Here is a 16,149-nt window from a genome sequence, read left to right on the forward strand (position 1 = left end):
AGGTACAAATTTTCAGAACTATGCAAACAAAATTATCAAAGATTTTGATCCGTTTCAGATTTCTTTCACTTAGTAAATTAATATCTATGACCTGGATGTACCTTATGTACGATAGTTATCGCTAGTGCATTGTCTTGCATTGAGAGCGTATCATAATTGTATATCTATGAACCTGTCTATATTGTTTATTACAGTCACGAATCAATTCTCATGTTCGTTCACGTTCGACGTTTCCTGTATTTCCTGTTACGTACTATCTGTACAATGAATATTTTCATTTATGAACTTAAATTACGCGTATGTTCAGACACTACTAGCAAACGAATAATGGAATGAAATGTGTTAGTAACTATAGTAAATTAAACTTGATTCTTTTTTTTTCTTTCTCAGTTAAATGAGTGTTTTATATACAAGTTACAAATGATTAAAAAAAGTGTGTTCGTACATAAGTTTACAATTACTCGCGCACACAAGTTCACACATATTACGTTACTATCACCGTACTGCCAAGCTGCTTACCGTTCCTGGTAGTACACTATCGAACTTGATAAATAATATCGACGAACCGTTTGCTAACAGTTTGTAAGTAAATCAATGCAAGAAAATGTACCGTTGTTGTAACTTAATCGATGTACCACGAGTGAGAAAGCTCCGCGTAGAATCAACATTGATGTTCGAGTTTTCATGTGCTTCAGCTCCAATTTCTGACTGACCCTTCTCATTTCCTGTAACATTGTACAAATATATTGTGATTAATCGTAAATCTTAATACCAATATAAACATAAATCTGATGTGTATTTAAACTTACTTGGATTTTTTCGACCCCCTATCGTTTCTTTCTGAGCTGTCTTCACGTGATCGTTTCTTACTGCTAGACGAAGAATGAGATGATTTATGTTTATCATGCTTATCGTGCTTGTCACTCTTCTTGGGACTACACAGAAAAATAAAATAACATGTAAGCTTGTCAAAAGAATAAATATTTATATTAATCACCTGTGTTTGGACGATTTGGAAGGAGACACTTTCTTGTGTGATCCCCCACTCCGTGATCGATCCGATCTTTAATTAATAAAGCATATATTTAATACAATTGTATAGCAAAATTATACTTTTTCTCTATATTTAAGGACTGAGAATATGCTTATAAAATTGTAATTTCTCACCTGTGCTTATCTGATGATGAAGATTTTTTGTCTTTACTACTGGACGAGGATTTGTGTTTGTCTTTACTATTGGAAGAACTCTTGTGCTTTGAATTGTGTCTATAAAATAAAATACGCCGATTAGTTCTGAACTTGGAGGAATTAAAGATAATGGACTTACCTGTCTTTTGATGGCGAAGGTGAATGTTTTCGACTCGATTTCTTCTTTTTGGTGGAATTGTAATCGTCATGATATTCTCCTCTTTCTTTGTCTTCCTCTGCTGCTTCTCGTTCCAAATCCGACCAGTCTTTGCCAGATTCTTCAGAACTACCTAATTCTTCTTCTAAAATGTGAACAAAATAATCAGAAAATTAAGTATAACAAATATTTTTTTTAGTTTTCAAGTACAATTTTCAAAAACTACCTTCGCTATCACTATCTTCAGAGGCTTCAGAGTATTCAGAATCATCATCAGACTCTTCCTCGCTGTCCAAATCAGAAGGCTGAACAAATAAGACAAATATAAGCATTTCTAGTGTTTAGTAATTATTTTATACATCATTAAATATATTTTATACCTCATAAGCGTCATCTTCCTCTTCTTCTTCGTCCTCTACTTCATCATTTTCTGCATCACTTTCTGGATCCAAGAAGGTCCAGCCACCATTATCGAAGAATCCTTCTGGGTCGTCCGTAATTGTTTTCATGATCTTCGTCCAATTTAAAGACTGCACACCTTCCGTGTATCTGATGTCGCAAGAACTAAAAGCAGAAATTCACCGTATATTTTCTTTATTACGAAAATTGATAAAAAATAATGGAAAATATAATTGAACTTACTTCAACCACTCCTTCACATGATCCAGCATGTTCATAGGAATGGCATTTAACATCGCGACTTTTCTATGATAATCTTTGAAAACAAAAATCATATCAAAGTTCTTCAAATGAAATTGTACTCTCTCAAAATGAACAAGTTCAACGTCTTCCAACGTGATAACAAATGGTGGCCATTCAGTAAGGTTAACTAAACATCCACTAGTTGGCTGTAACAAAACGGTGCTTCTAAATGGTGCACCAGGGAATCCTAGCTCTCGGAACGGTGTATCGAATTCGATTTCTTGTTTCGTCATGCTTTCAACTTTCTCGCAGAAGCTCTTAAACGCAGTTTTCAACTTGTGCCTGAGCTCTCGTTCGGACTGCTCAGCAGCAAGATCGTCACGATCGTGCATATGTTGATGCTTCCCCAAGTCTGTCGTTATTTCACCAACTTCTGTATAAAACTGTACATCCACGTGCTTCTTCTTGCCGAACATTATCGCGTGCTTCAAGTGGAAGTGAAGCAATATTATCATTTCACCATCACATGGTTGGAAAAAGGCATTTTTAATATTATTGTAAAGAATATCGACTTTGTCTCCTCTGACCGACGTGTAACGGAAACCGTTTACGTGAGCTTCTAAGCCTCCTGTCATTCTTTTCGAAACTATATTCGGTCGAATGTATAAGTCTTTCAATTTCGGGTTACCCTTATTTTGAGATAATATTAAAGTATCTTGTTTTACAAGGTCTTCTTTTTCTCTTTCTTCCGCTTCTCTGTTTTTGAATTTCTTCTGAACTTCTTTTATCAATCTGAAGGCTGTGTTAAGGTTGGACGACGGTGCAGAAATTTCGCCAGGTTCTTTGGTGTTTGTACTTCGATATGTCCTAAAAAAGTAAAGCGCAACAAATTTGTTATGCATTAGATAATTCTAGAAACAGGAAATTGATGCATTAGACAACTGTAATTAAAATACTAACACTTCTTTAACAAATGTAGCATCAGGCTGGGGATAAGTTCCACCTTCGTTGCGGCCCATTGTGGCACCAGGATGGAAAAAGTTTATTCTAAGGTAGGTATAATCTCCTTCCACAGATTGAGAAATATTTTTGATGGTAGATATGTGGAAAGGTACAGGAATTCCAAAAATTGGTAAAATTACAGTCTCATATTTTTTATCTGGAACACGAGCAAACATGTTAATACAAAATTACGCACATGACTAATGCTTTAATTTTTACAATAGAGAGTTATTAGTTACACTTACCTACGTATAATTTGAGTTCTTTTACTTCTGGTTCTCGTGGCATATGGCTCAGACTTTTGTAGGATACAGTTGACTTTCGTATCTTCTCTTGTTCTTTTCCACCAGATTGTTGAGCTAATCGAGCTTTTGCAACTTCGTTTAGTTGCTGTGCAAGCTCCTTCTGATGCTGCTTCCTTTTTTCTTCTGAACTATGTTCCGTTCTTAGTTTGGATTCTATTACCGCTGTTCTTTTGCCACGACCAAGGATTTCTGGCTTAGGTTCATTCTCCTTTCCACTCCCTTCGTCCTCTTCCTCTTCTTCATCCTTCACAAATATTCCGATATTCTTTAGTTTCTTCTTCGATGGAGTTAAATTCGTAGCAGGTTGGGCCTAAAAATAAATTAGTGCAGGCTTTAGTTTTCAGTACAATTAAACAGAGCTATAAAATTCGACTGGAGAGAAATTAGTACCTCATTAACCATAACAGTATCGCCAACAAAAAGAGCATAGTTCTTTCCTTCTTTGTCAGTGGCTTCTGTATTTGTAAGGTTTGATAGACCAACATTGACATTGAATACCATGCCTTTCCGTACCACTGCATGAGTCTTGGGGCCAATAAGCAATGAGCTTTCTCGGAATTCGATGCCCATCGCAAATCCAAAATTCTTAGTCAAATGGTCTAACATATTTGGTTTCTCATCTTTCACGTACTTAACGCCCGTTTCATAGACTTCGCTTATTTTTACTCCAGCCACTAACTTTTTCAATATTTCCTCTTCTAATTGTAGAAGAAAATTATAATTGTCCTAAAATAAAAAATGTATCATTGTCATATGCGAACGTATCACACAATTTTCAACAGATTTTTATATTAAATTTACCTCAATTGTTTTAGTCGGGTTCACCAGTAATGTTCTTACTATATTAGAACAATAAGATTTGTAACGTGCTCCGAGGGAACAAACGATCACACCAAAATGCAAAGTATTCTTATCGCTAACGACACTGAATTTCAGAGAATAATTTCCACCACTTTGTATTATTGCGGGATAGCACATATCTACTTGAGTGACATCAACGCCAGTTACATATTTTTTGTTTGTTATAGCTGCATCTACACCTTCTGCAAGCTTTGAATGCTTAACTTTCTGAAAGGTAATAGTTAAAAATCAGTATCACAGTTTCCATATGAACAACAAATTAGTTAAAGAAGTTTTTGTGCATTCCTCTACCTTATCAGAGTCTATAATTTCCATGATCTGATCTTTAAGATATTTTGTAAAAACATCCACAGATACTAAACATGCTTTTTTTATTGTGAGAATCTCAGCATCCTCTTTTGGGCACATTACATATGCAGCTGCTGCACTCACATCAACCTGAAAAATTAATATAGTGTAGGGAAGCAACAGAGCTTTAGTATATTGCACCATAAAAATTCATATCATACTGTATCAAAAGATTCTGATTTTAAAGCAGCTCTCCATGCATCCATAAAGGCACCTGGATAATTTTCCTTTGAAAAAACGCCCAATGTTTTACCCTTTTTACTTTGCTTTATAACCTCAATAAGTTTGGCAAAATTGGATTTGTCTTCATCATTCTGTAAAATGAAACAAATGAATAACTTATAGCAAACTGAAATTTTACCTCACAGAAGAGAACACAAACTATACAAAATACATACCCTGTCTCTCACAAGTAATTTTACAGGAGGTACACCAGTATCTTCCATCTTTTGGTTTTCAAGTTTCCTCAAAAATTCAATCTTCTTCTTGCTAGCCAAGAAGTTGATGGACTCTTCTGCCAAGATCATTATGGTATCGGTAAGTTCGTAACTAAGGAGCCATGTCTAAAATAAAACATTCATAATTTCACCATTTTCAACCACAAATGTAAGAGTCAAAAACACAAGTAACACATTAAAGAAAATACAACAGTTTTATGTTACATAATTAAAGCCCAATTTAGAAATAAAACTTTTAATGATTACTTTATGCCTCGTTTATGCACTATATTAAAGAAATATACGAAGTCATTATAAGAGGCATCGAACTTCATAAAATTCTATTTTCAAAAGGCTTAAAAATTAGGTTAAACAATAATTTTTAGGTACAAAACATATCACACAAAATGCAAACAAAGAATTTGAATGCAAGGAATGAAGTACAAATCACTAACCTGCAATGCTGTGGATTTACTATAGACGATATCTTCGTCTGTACCCACAGCAGAGACAAGACAATCCATTCTACTGAAACTGTCATCCGTACCGACTTCTCCATCCTGTTCAACAAATAAAATTTATAAACTGTTTCATCGATATACGATCGAAACGACATTCGTGCAAGAACATAAATAATCGTTAATATCTTACGTTCCATGCAGCATAAAGACGCTTCATACGCCGAAAGAATGTGTCTTTGTCAACCGATACGTTTGCCATAGCTTCTTGTTTTCAACACGTTCAAGTATAGCACGCAACACGCTGTTGCAAAATCAACCCGACATAAAATTATAATAAATCTGTTCGGCGTAAAGGATAACGAACAAAACATTCAGACGATGCGAAACCCTTATGTATTATATCACATTTTCCTTGGTATTCCTTATAAAATACGTAATACTATCGAAATTCGTCGCTCGATGCGGAGATGGCGGGATTTATAACCAAACCGCAACTGTAATCCACAAACTACGAGCCACGCGGCGGGAACAATTTCATGAGGCGTAATTACACGCTCAAAAAATTTACTAGCGCCTCAAACGGTCAATTACGGAACTAATCTAACTTTTCAAGCTCTGTTGGACCAAAGTTATTCAAAATAACGATATAAGACGATTATGATTAGTATTTTACATATTTTGTATAATTAAAATTCTAAAAAAAGATATTAATTATGTTTAGGAAAATAAAAATGTATTCGAATAGTATCCCAAAGCGATTTCAAGCATGTTCACATGTGACGACGAATCTCGTGTGTGTAGATCGTTTTGCATCTGCGTTCTAAAAAAGAAAACCGACTACAGCATCTTAATTCTACATACTCTATGATTGATATTAATACTCACACACGTATAGTTATACGCATGTTTAATCGTTATATATATATGTATACACTGAAGTTCTATCAGGGCGTCAAACAATTTTACGGCAAATAAACCTGCGATCTTTACAATCTGATATCACAAAGTCTAATTATTTCGAAACGATAATACTCTGTACAACATATGTGCACGTGTCCTAACAATGATTATCATCGAGTTGTGAAAGAACATCGGCGGTACTTCATTGACATCGTTGTTTGTTCCGTGCCGATTTATTAGAATGTTACCTTATATGAAACCGAGAGAGTGAAAGAAGTGCAGTTTTACGCGATCGAATATGTTTCGTTGAAAGTGATAGCGAAATGATCGAACTATTGATGTTTTGTAATTTCGATGAATCCCATTTCCGTCGGGATATCGGTCTCGGGCGTCGAAGAGTGTTAATATGCTGATAATAGGAAATAATGAAAAGGGTTTTGAAGAGAAAAAAACTTTCCAATAGAAAATTCCAACACAATCAAAGGGAATTACTTCCTTTGATGGTTTGAAAGGACTTAGCCAGCGAAAGTGCTAACGAACGTTAGCGGTTTTTCCTCTGTCAACTGTGAAAGAACACCTGTGAAAGCGGCATTGGAAGCACTGCAACGGATCATGAATGTAAGTGCTGATTTTATGCTCGTCGTTTAATGTAATTGTGAGACGATCGCTTCGATGCATACAAATAACTATTTAGTGCAACGTACTCGGTTCACATATGCACTGACTGATACTGCAAATATTCACGTCCTAAATTCCAATATAATTTTTCGAAAAGTTTATCGATTCGAATATTATGTGCGTTGAATAACTGCAATTTGTAACGTGTGTTTAAAAAAGAGCGCCTTGAGAAAGCCAGTTCTGTGAAAATGTATATAGTATTCGTTTTTTTACGTTTAATCCCATTTATAAGTATTTTCGTTATATTTTTGATATGATTATATCGTTAGAAATTGAATGAACGTATTTTTGTGTTTATTCAAATGAATTTGAAGGAGGAACTATGTTTTTAGACTGTATTGAAGTTCTATATGCTGCAAAGTATTTGAGGATATTGATGTTCAGTGGGTTCCTTTTGCTTCTTTTATGTAAACTATTTTCAGAATGCCCTGTTCTACATTATTCTGGCACGCAGTAGACATGAACTTGCTTATGTAACTGACGTTAGATTACTGACCCAATAAATTTATTGTCAATGACATCGTCTGGATGTAATTATAATTTTACAGTGATTTATATTTTAAATAATATGTGTGATTGTATAGGAGAAATTTTTCTGTTGCTATTCTTTTCTGAAAATGACAGCATGAGTTTTAACATAACCTTCTTACTGTAATAACAGAATTAGTGATTTTTAAGCAATCATTTTTAATAAATGTTGAGTGTCTAAAACAAGTAAATAAAGCTATGATCTTTTTTGCTTAGGTGGTCAGCATAGCGGAGAGGTGGTGTCGGGAAGGTGGTTGACACGCCTTCAGATCTTTGAGATGATTGAAAGTGTATCACGCAGAGCGTTGAGTGGCTCCAGTGGGAGCTACCACGTTCGTGGTGCAGAACTGGCAAGAAATCGGAGGCTGAAATCATTGTCTGCTGTTGTTGTTTTTCTTGATGACACACAGCATACATTTCAATTAGATGTAAGCTCATAAAACATTAATTTATCATAAAAAAATTGTTTTCTTGAGTATTAATCACATATATCTTCAACATGTGTTTTAGAAAAGAGCAAAGGGCCAAGCATTGTTGGATTTGGTATTTCAGCATTTAGAACTAGTTGAGAAGGATTACTTTGGTTTGCAGTATGCTGAAAATGGTGCTACAGCATGTACACACTCACCTGATGTAATGGTAAAATCACCAATAAAAGTTAGTGATATTTTACTTATAAAATTTTGTATCCTACAATAATATAATTACATCAATATTTTAGAGATGGTTGGATCCCACTAAACCAGTGAAGAAGCAGATAAGAAGTAAGGGTAAAGATCGCGTTCAATTGATCCTTTAATATTCATAAAAGTAAACATTTTTTTTTTATTGAGTTTAATAAACTCTATAATTCCAGGTGGACAGTTTTACTTTAAAGTGAAGTTTTATGTTTCTGATCCTAGTAAATTGCAAGAGGAATATACTAGATATCAATTTTACTTGCAAATACGAAGAGATATTCTTCAAGGAAAACTTCAATTACCACCAAGTACAGCATGTCTTATTGCTAGCTATACAGTTCAATGTAAGTACCTGATGCATGATGACTTACTTTATTGTGGACTTAATTTACCCTATTATGTTTTGCTTTAATGTAATTGCAGCTGAATTGGGTGATTATCATCCTGAGGAACATGGTCCAGGATATCTTTCTAGATTACAGTTAATACCAGGTCAGACTGAAGAAATGGAGAAAAAGATAGCCGAATTACATAAACTTCATAAGTAAGTTAATAAGCTGATCTAATATTAGTAATTCATATATCACTTCATTTAAAATATTATAAATTATTTATATATTCTCAGGGGTCAATTGCCAGCAGATGCAGAATTTAATTTTCTAGATCATGCAAAGAGATTGGATATGTATGGAGTAGAATTGCACAAAGCTAGGGTATATATCAGTATTCCTACTTTTTTGCAGATCTAAACTGCTATAAATCAACAGTAATTTCCCTTATTTCGTTTACAGGATTCAACAAATAAGGAAATACAATTAGGTGTAACATCTATAGGTTTAGTAGTATTCCAAAATGGAATAAAAATTAATGTGTTCTCATGGTCAAAAATAGTCAAAATTTCTTTCAAACGGAAACAATTTTTCATTCAACTTAGGAGAGAACAGGTATTTCAAATATCTAATATTTAAAATTTAAATCACTTACTATACTGCTTTTGTTCTGATGCGGTATAAATTCTGTTGCAGTCGGAGAACTACGACACATTATTGGGATTCAACATGCAAACATATCGCAGTTCTAAAAATTTATGGAAAGCGTGTGTGGAACATCATACATTTTTCAGACTTCATAGCCCTAAAATGAGGCCGAGACGTTTTCCTCTAACATTAAGCAGTAGGTTTACATATTCAGGACGCACAGAGTTTCAAACCGTGGAAGATGGAAAAAATAGAGCAAGAGTCGAAAGAACATTTATAAGGTGACATTTCTTTACTTTATTTCTTTACGTTTGATACCTTAGCGTGTTATCATTGAAATAGTTTACTTAGGTCTCCGAGTAAGAGATTAGTACACGGAGTCACAACAGCTCCAATGATAGAGGACAAAGGCAAGCTAGCAATGCCTCCTGGAAGACCTCCTAGGCCATACGATAACAAAGTCCAATCTCTTGGTGCTCGCGAACCCCGTCAAGCGTGGGGTGAAGGCAACCCCAGTGATGAGTTAGTTGAAAATAATTTACCAATATTTAATACTATATTCTTTTCAAACTGTTATTATACATATAATCTTTTTTATAGCGAAGGCGGTTTTCTGTCCCTTCGAGAAGAAATAACAAGCTCCCATACACAAGGCAATGCATTTTCGCCCGTCTTAGGTTCTAGAGTTTTAAGTTACGCAGACGATGACACGACTGCTGAAAGAAATATTTACGATCTGCCTGACTATAGCGAACCTACGAGTTCACCTGCTCCACAAGTATGCTTCAAGCTTTTATTTCCACGTGTAATTCTTTGAAAAATTCTAATGAAAAATATTGTGACTTACAGATAGTAGAAGATGGATTAGTAACGATAACTCTAACGCCAGACGAACAAGGTCGATTCGGGTTCAACGTGAAAGGTGGTTTAGATCTTGATATGCCTATTTTGGTATCAAGGGTAGCTCCGAACACGCCAGCCGATCGTTGTTATCCAAAGTTAAACGAAGGAGATCAAGTGTGTATTTCACGTAATTACAGAGCTAAGTCAATAACAGTGAGAAATACATTTCTTTTCTGTATACTTACACAAATAGGTGGTGTACATAAATGGTATCGATGTGAGTGGTTTATTGCACGAACACGTAGTAAATCTGATTCGTCAGTCCCGAGATTCTGGTTCTGGTGAATTGACATTGACTGTTCGGCCAAATGCCTTATACAATGCATTAGCTGGTACAGATGAAACGTCTGAAGAAGAACCTCCCTATAGGTATTACACTAAAACGATATTAACGATATTAATAATTACCAAAGGATAAAATTAACGTCTACTTTTTAAAAATTATAAGATATGTACCGGATGCACCTCACGCAACGATTGGATCCGATGCATTGGCACAGTCGATGCTGCTTCTTGCTGATGGTCTAGCAAGTGGTGCTTTAATCGCACAGTATGAACAGTTATATAGAAAGAATCCTGAACTTACGTCTCTCGAATCTAAGAAGCCAGAGAATCAGAGCAAAAATCGTTATCGAGATATTTCACCATGTGTGTATTATGAAATAAAAAATCTATATATTCAATATATAGTAATACAAATAAAAAATTTTTACCTAATATTTTTAGATGACGTTACTCGAGTAATATTAATGGGTTCCACCAATGGCGATTACATCAACGCCAATTACGTAAACATGGAAATTCCAGGATCTGGTATCATCAATAGATACATCGCTACTCAAGGACCACTGTCTTCTACTGTCGCTGATTTCTGGCAGATGGTTTTAGAGGCAGGTAGTACTCTCGTTGTGATGCTGACGACGTTAGTCGAACGTGGCCGAGCAAAATGCCATCAATACTGGCCAGCATTGAATGAAACCCTTACGTTGCGGAATCTTACGCTGACGTCTACGTCTGAAAATGTTGAAGACACCTTTATATTTCGGGAATTCATTCTTCGTGATATTAACGTGAGCAACATTTTGTTTAGTCTTTGATTTTTTATACGTAGTAAGCTTTGAAATATTGATCAGTTTTGTGTGTTTTAGACTGGAGAAGAAAGAGATATAACGCATATGCAATACTGTAGTTGGCCAGATCACGGTGTTCCCAGTGATTGGCGACAATTTACAACTTTTACCGAGAAAGTGAGAGCAGCTCGAACAGGGATAGTTGAGCCTGCTGTTGTACATTGCTCTGCTGGAATAGGCAGAACAGGTGTCTTAGTGTTAATGGAGACGGCTCTGTGCCTCATCGAAGCTAATCAACCAGTGTATCCATTAGACATTGTACGCTCTATGAGAGATCAAAGGGCAATGATGATACAAAATGCTGTGAGTACAAATCTGATGTAATATTATACTGAAGTCTAATACAAATTCATTGATGTAATTCATAAGATCTAAAAGTGGCTAATATATGTTTTCAGAGTCAGTATAGATTCGTGTGCGAGGCTGTCCACAAGGCTTACAGCGAAGGAATAGCCAAACCACTTCCCGAATTTAGCAGGTGAAAAAAATACAAACTGAAATGCATTGTAATTACCATTCTTCTTACATTTTAACTAAAAGCATCACAACGGTAGAGAATAATTTTGTACTCTGACAATAATATACGAGTATTAGCGGTATTACTACGAATTAGAATGGATATACTATTCAAAATAGGTATTTTCTATTCTTTTGGAAATCTATATTTCGTTTAGAAATTTAATTAACAGAAAAATATAACTTTTCGCCCCTTTGATATGATAAAGGTTCTTTAAATTTACTTTTCTAATTTATACGAATGTTTGTAAATAACGAAGTTTTGATAAGTTCACTAATTAATGTTTAAGCGAAAAAATGTAAACGTCAAAGTATTATTTCAAATTACTTTCTACTCTAGTTTTACTATGCATACTAGTAGTATTACTAATTTTGATTTCCATATTATAAAATAAGGAACAGAAGAACGAAAAGTTAAAATTTCAAATGCTATTGATAATCTTTTAAGATCGTAGCACTTAATTCCTTCAATTAAATGCAAGTATCATTATTTTATGAAATAAATGCAGCGCCTTAAAATTTACAAACGAGGTGTCTATACGAAAATATTGCCTTGAAGAAAGCCGCATTGAAAAGTTACAAAATCATAAACTAGCACGTAGTTAAAAATGACTGATGAAAGTTTGAAATAAGTAAACCATTCATAGCTTTATTTGTTTATAAAACAGCTGAACATTTTTGTGTCCTTTTTTAAATTAGATTTAAATAATCTGTAATCACACTGAAAATTGTTATCTGTCTCGTCCTCACTTTTAAACTCACAATTAGAAATAATATTCTATTCATAGCAACTGTAATAATTTCTATCATATACAAAGTGTACAGTTTAGATTTTATTGAAAAATGCTGATAATAACAAATAGAATATATTAGTTAATTATCAAAATGAATGCTCGTCATACGAGAGAAATGCAAGTCTAAATATTACATAGTAAAAATACCGTTCAAATAAAAACATACTGCGATGTTTTAAAGTTGAATGAAATTCAAATTATTTTGAAATAAGACTAATATAAATTTGAAAACATTGAAAAATTTGATGTTCTCGTTTTAGTAACTGTTTAACAATTCAACGAAGAACAAAAAAGTGATTAAATCAAAAGGAGTGATGTTTAATGTACTGTAAAGTACTCTACCTTACAAAGATGCCTCTTTCAGAATCATTAACGTCCTTTAAACCCTCTAATAATGTTAACAAAAGCGTACTATTTTTTATAAATATACCATGTGTTCTACTTTCCGCCCATTTTTGCAATGTAAAAGTATTTTTATGTTCTGTCTATGTAATTCTCGTATCGAATCAAAGAGTTACATATTCTTTATTTTATAACATTTAAGATGTTACATAAGATTAGCTTTCACGCACAAAAAGCATGATCTTTAGATTGTCCAAATGAATTCAAAAATCCGTACTCTAACATAATTCTATTGACAAATATAAATCATTGTATGCACAAAGGAAACGAAATATTGAAAATTGAAGAATCTTAATTATTTGTTTATAAGTCTAATGATGTAATGCATAAGTTATTTACTTATGTAAAGAACTATTCAGATACAATACTATGTACATATATTGTAATCCTTTGCGGTTCTTCAAGGTACTAATTACTACATACTTTTTATTAAATTTTCATTGCATTAATTATTATCAATTAGGATTCATTAAGAACTATGTGTAGATTAGAAATATTTCTCATTCATGATTTTTTTATACAGAAGACTGAACTGCAAAGGATCATCGCTTTATTGTTAAATATTTTCAAGAATAAGTAATTAAGAATTGGGTGAATCTGTTAGGCATATCATAACAGTAAACAGAATAACACAATATCATTTTGATATTTTCCATGTTAATAATAACATTTACCTAAATTATTGACAATAGTGCCTTCTACTATGTGCATCCAAATCATAGTTACAAAGCAAGAATGTATATTCTTAACAACTGTTACATTTTGACAGTTTCACTTGATACAGTTTTCTTTACAATCCCATTCTAAAGTTAATATTGAGTTTCTGTACATTTTTTGTATAATTGTCCATAATTCTTTTTTTATATAATTTATCTATCAACAGTTATGTAAATATATTTACGTTTCATTCAATTCCTATCTCATAAATCAAGATTTCATATAAATTACGTAATTATTTATTTACAAGTACTATTAACATATGTATAATCTTGTAATTAATAGTAATTTTCAACCTAATTACTAATTTGTAATTCAAAATAACACCATACTTTGGATTTTAAACGAAAGGCTATAACAATGCAGTATGTCTGAAAATCAGAATATGTATGTTAAATGTAAACTAATTGACCAATATCTTTATCATTACATCACAATGTATATATCTGCAATATAAAGCATTGAACTTATTTTGAACACAGATGGAAAAGTAGAAGAAGAATATGTAATCAAAAGTAATAGAAGATGAATTGTACAATTTAGAATTAATATTTTATAGTTTTTATAAAGTAGATGCTAAAAAGTGATACATGAAACGAAATTTTTAACATGTTTCATTACATCTGTCACGATTTCTCGTGCAAAACATTAATAACACACTTGTATAAAAATAATTATTGTATTTACATTGCATTTTCAAAGAACATTTACACATGTTACATATATTTATTTAACATCGTGAAAAGCATCATTTGAACTCTTTGTTTAAATACATACATGTAGATAAAAACAGTACAAAGAGCATTAAACGGTGAATTAAAATATTGAGAAGAATTCGTTAATATTCGGCTGCAAATGTGCCAAATGATAGCACATGAAGCGAATGCTATAATTATAAATAAAGTGCCACAAATCTTTAATAATACAGTCAGTAGTTATCTAGTCTCGATACTAATTTGTACTTCTAAAAATATAAAATAAAACATTTTATAACATTTCGCTATTTGATCTCTGTCCCTTAATCATTCATTTCATCAGCAACTGTTAATTAATAATTTCATTATAATTCGTTAGAGGATTTAATATTAACAACATCGATTAATCAATTCACAACAATATAAATTATTTTAAGCTTAATTATTTTGATTTGTTAGTAAGCATGTATAAATATTACATTTTTTTTACATATCACAATTGGTGCGTAGAAATCCAACAGCCGTGTATTGTGTTCCTCATTAAATTGTATGTTGCACTAATATTTTTGTGTCTAGAAAAATGAATTTCATCATTGAAGTCGTTGGAGTTGTATTTTACAAGACGATTTGCAAATTAAAAAGAAGGGACCCTCTTGTCCAGGTATATACGTTGATGGAATAATATTGTACGTTCCAGCTGGCACATCTTCTAATTCCAGGTAAACAAATCCTGACCTACATATAATAGAGTAATTAATAATTTTTTTATTGACACATACACTGTAACTTAATACCTGAATGGGCCAGAACTCTTCATTTTGAATGCACCAGGTGCATCAGTGTCATTTAACACAACCGATACAACATCGAATCCTATTTGATACTGTTTAGGACCTTTCAGAATAATCAATAAATAATTATTATTATTTGAACTTTCCAGTGTTAATTGATATCGCGGATTATTCTGATATGTTGGGTGATTACTACAGCCGCCAGCTGTAACTCCTTTCCACTGGTCATCGGTAATCTGAAGGAAATGATTTATTGTAAGCTCTATGTATTAAGTTGTACGTATAATAAAATTGTTCATAAAAGAAAAAGAATATACCTCCTTTTCGTATTTATAAAAGTTGGGTATCTTTCGTAAAGTGAATGGGCATGTCCCATATGCGCGTAAGGTGTAATATATTGTATTCGTTTTTTCGTATTGCGATACAACTAGAGTATACCGAGAGTCACTTTGAGTGTCGAATTTTATTTTACAGAGGTAATGAGGGCTATTTATTCTCACACCATCAATGTATGGTGGCGGATCGTCTATAAAATTAAATTAGACAATTATAAATAAAGTATGTAAGTATCTACACGAGGCTAATATAATTAAGTCATATTACTTACGCGGATAATACACTTTTTTACCATTGTTTCGATAAACTAATACTGTTATATATTCTTGATTCTGTCGAAAGTCTGCTATGTCTGTAATGTGTCTTGTAAGAAGAATCCATATTGCTCCTGGAACATTATTCTGCACTTCTAGTAAAAACTGAGGATTATCGCCAATATTGTAAGCATCTTTCACAGGGCCTATTCCTGCATTCCACATTCTGCAACAAAATTATTTTAGATACGTAAAAAGAAATAAGAAAAATATACGCATATTAACAACTTACTGGTGAATGCAATATGTATAGTTAAATAGTCCAGGATTCCAGTTCAAATAAAACACATCGAAAAAACGGCATATACTATCGTAATCGATCCAAAACACGCCATTGTCAAATTGAGATGCAGAATCGGGATCGTAATTTAATGTTTCCTTCAATTC

At 33.1% G+C, this 16,149-nt stretch overlaps 2 protein-coding genes across 8 annotated transcripts; one reads left to right on the plus strand and one right to left on the minus strand.

Moving 5' to 3' along the window:
- Positions 1–586: 586 nt before the first annotated feature.
- On the minus strand, positions 587–5,869 carry Dre4 (SPT16 homolog, facilitates chromatin remodeling subunit dre4). 3 transcript variants are annotated; one of them, XM_076392064.1, is made up of 17 exons: positions 5,592–5,869; positions 5,396–5,500; positions 4,902–5,066; positions 4,665–4,817; positions 4,447–4,593; positions 4,096–4,362; positions 3,685–4,020; positions 3,235–3,604; positions 2,948–3,146; positions 1,988–2,854; positions 1,726–1,909; positions 1,572–1,650; positions 1,328–1,490; positions 1,168–1,266; positions 998–1,063; positions 810–872; positions 587–725 (listed from the first exon to the last, which is right to left on the minus strand). In XM_076392064.1, exons 1-17 carry the CDS (start codon positions 5,658–5,660, stop codon positions 719–721), a joined length of 3,339 nt encoding a protein of 1,112 aa, XP_076248179.1. In that variant the 5' UTR covers positions 5,661–5,869; the 3' UTR covers positions 587–718. The 3 variants fall into 3 exon arrangements, with proteins under 3 accessions (XP_076248179.1, XP_076248178.1, XP_076248181.1); XM_076392063.1 differs by having other exon boundaries at positions 810–935; XM_076392066.1 differs by lacking the exon at positions 998–1,063 and having other exon boundaries at positions 810–935.
- Positions 5,870–6,474: 605 nt separating this feature from the next.
- Ptpmeg (protein tyrosine phosphatase Meg) lies at positions 6,475–15,414 on the plus strand. 5 transcript variants are annotated; one of them, XM_076387829.1, is made up of 19 exons: positions 6,475–6,919; positions 7,724–7,935; positions 8,018–8,164; positions 8,229–8,277; positions 8,364–8,531; positions 8,611–8,731; positions 8,813–8,900; positions 8,979–9,131; positions 9,213–9,445; positions 9,516–9,686; positions 9,765–9,942; positions 10,014–10,181; positions 10,261–10,436; positions 10,516–10,715; positions 10,794–11,137; positions 11,216–11,500; positions 11,596–11,675; positions 14,898–15,040; positions 15,262–15,414. In XM_076387829.1, exons 2-18 carry the CDS (start codon positions 7,786–7,788, stop codon positions 15,001–15,003), a joined length of 2,817 nt encoding a protein of 938 aa, XP_076243944.1. In that variant the 5' UTR covers positions 6,475–6,919; positions 7,724–7,785; the 3' UTR covers positions 15,004–15,040; positions 15,262–15,414. The 5 variants fall into 5 exon arrangements, with proteins under 5 accessions (XP_076243944.1, XP_076243912.1, XP_076243918.1 ...); XM_076387797.1 differs by lacking the exon at positions 6,475–6,919 and adding an exon at positions 7,226–7,362; XM_076387803.1 differs by lacking the exon at positions 6,475–6,919 and adding an exon at positions 7,226–7,362 and having other exon boundaries at positions 8,018–8,146.
- Positions 15,415–16,149: the final 735 nt, after the last annotated feature.

This window comes from Calliopsis andreniformis, chromosome 2 (assembly GCF_051401765.1).
Source record: "Calliopsis andreniformis isolate RMS-2024a chromosome 2, iyCalAndr_principal, whole genome shotgun sequence".
Lineage (NCBI taxonomy): Eukaryota > Metazoa > Arthropoda > Insecta > Hymenoptera > Andrenidae > Calliopsis > Calliopsis andreniformis.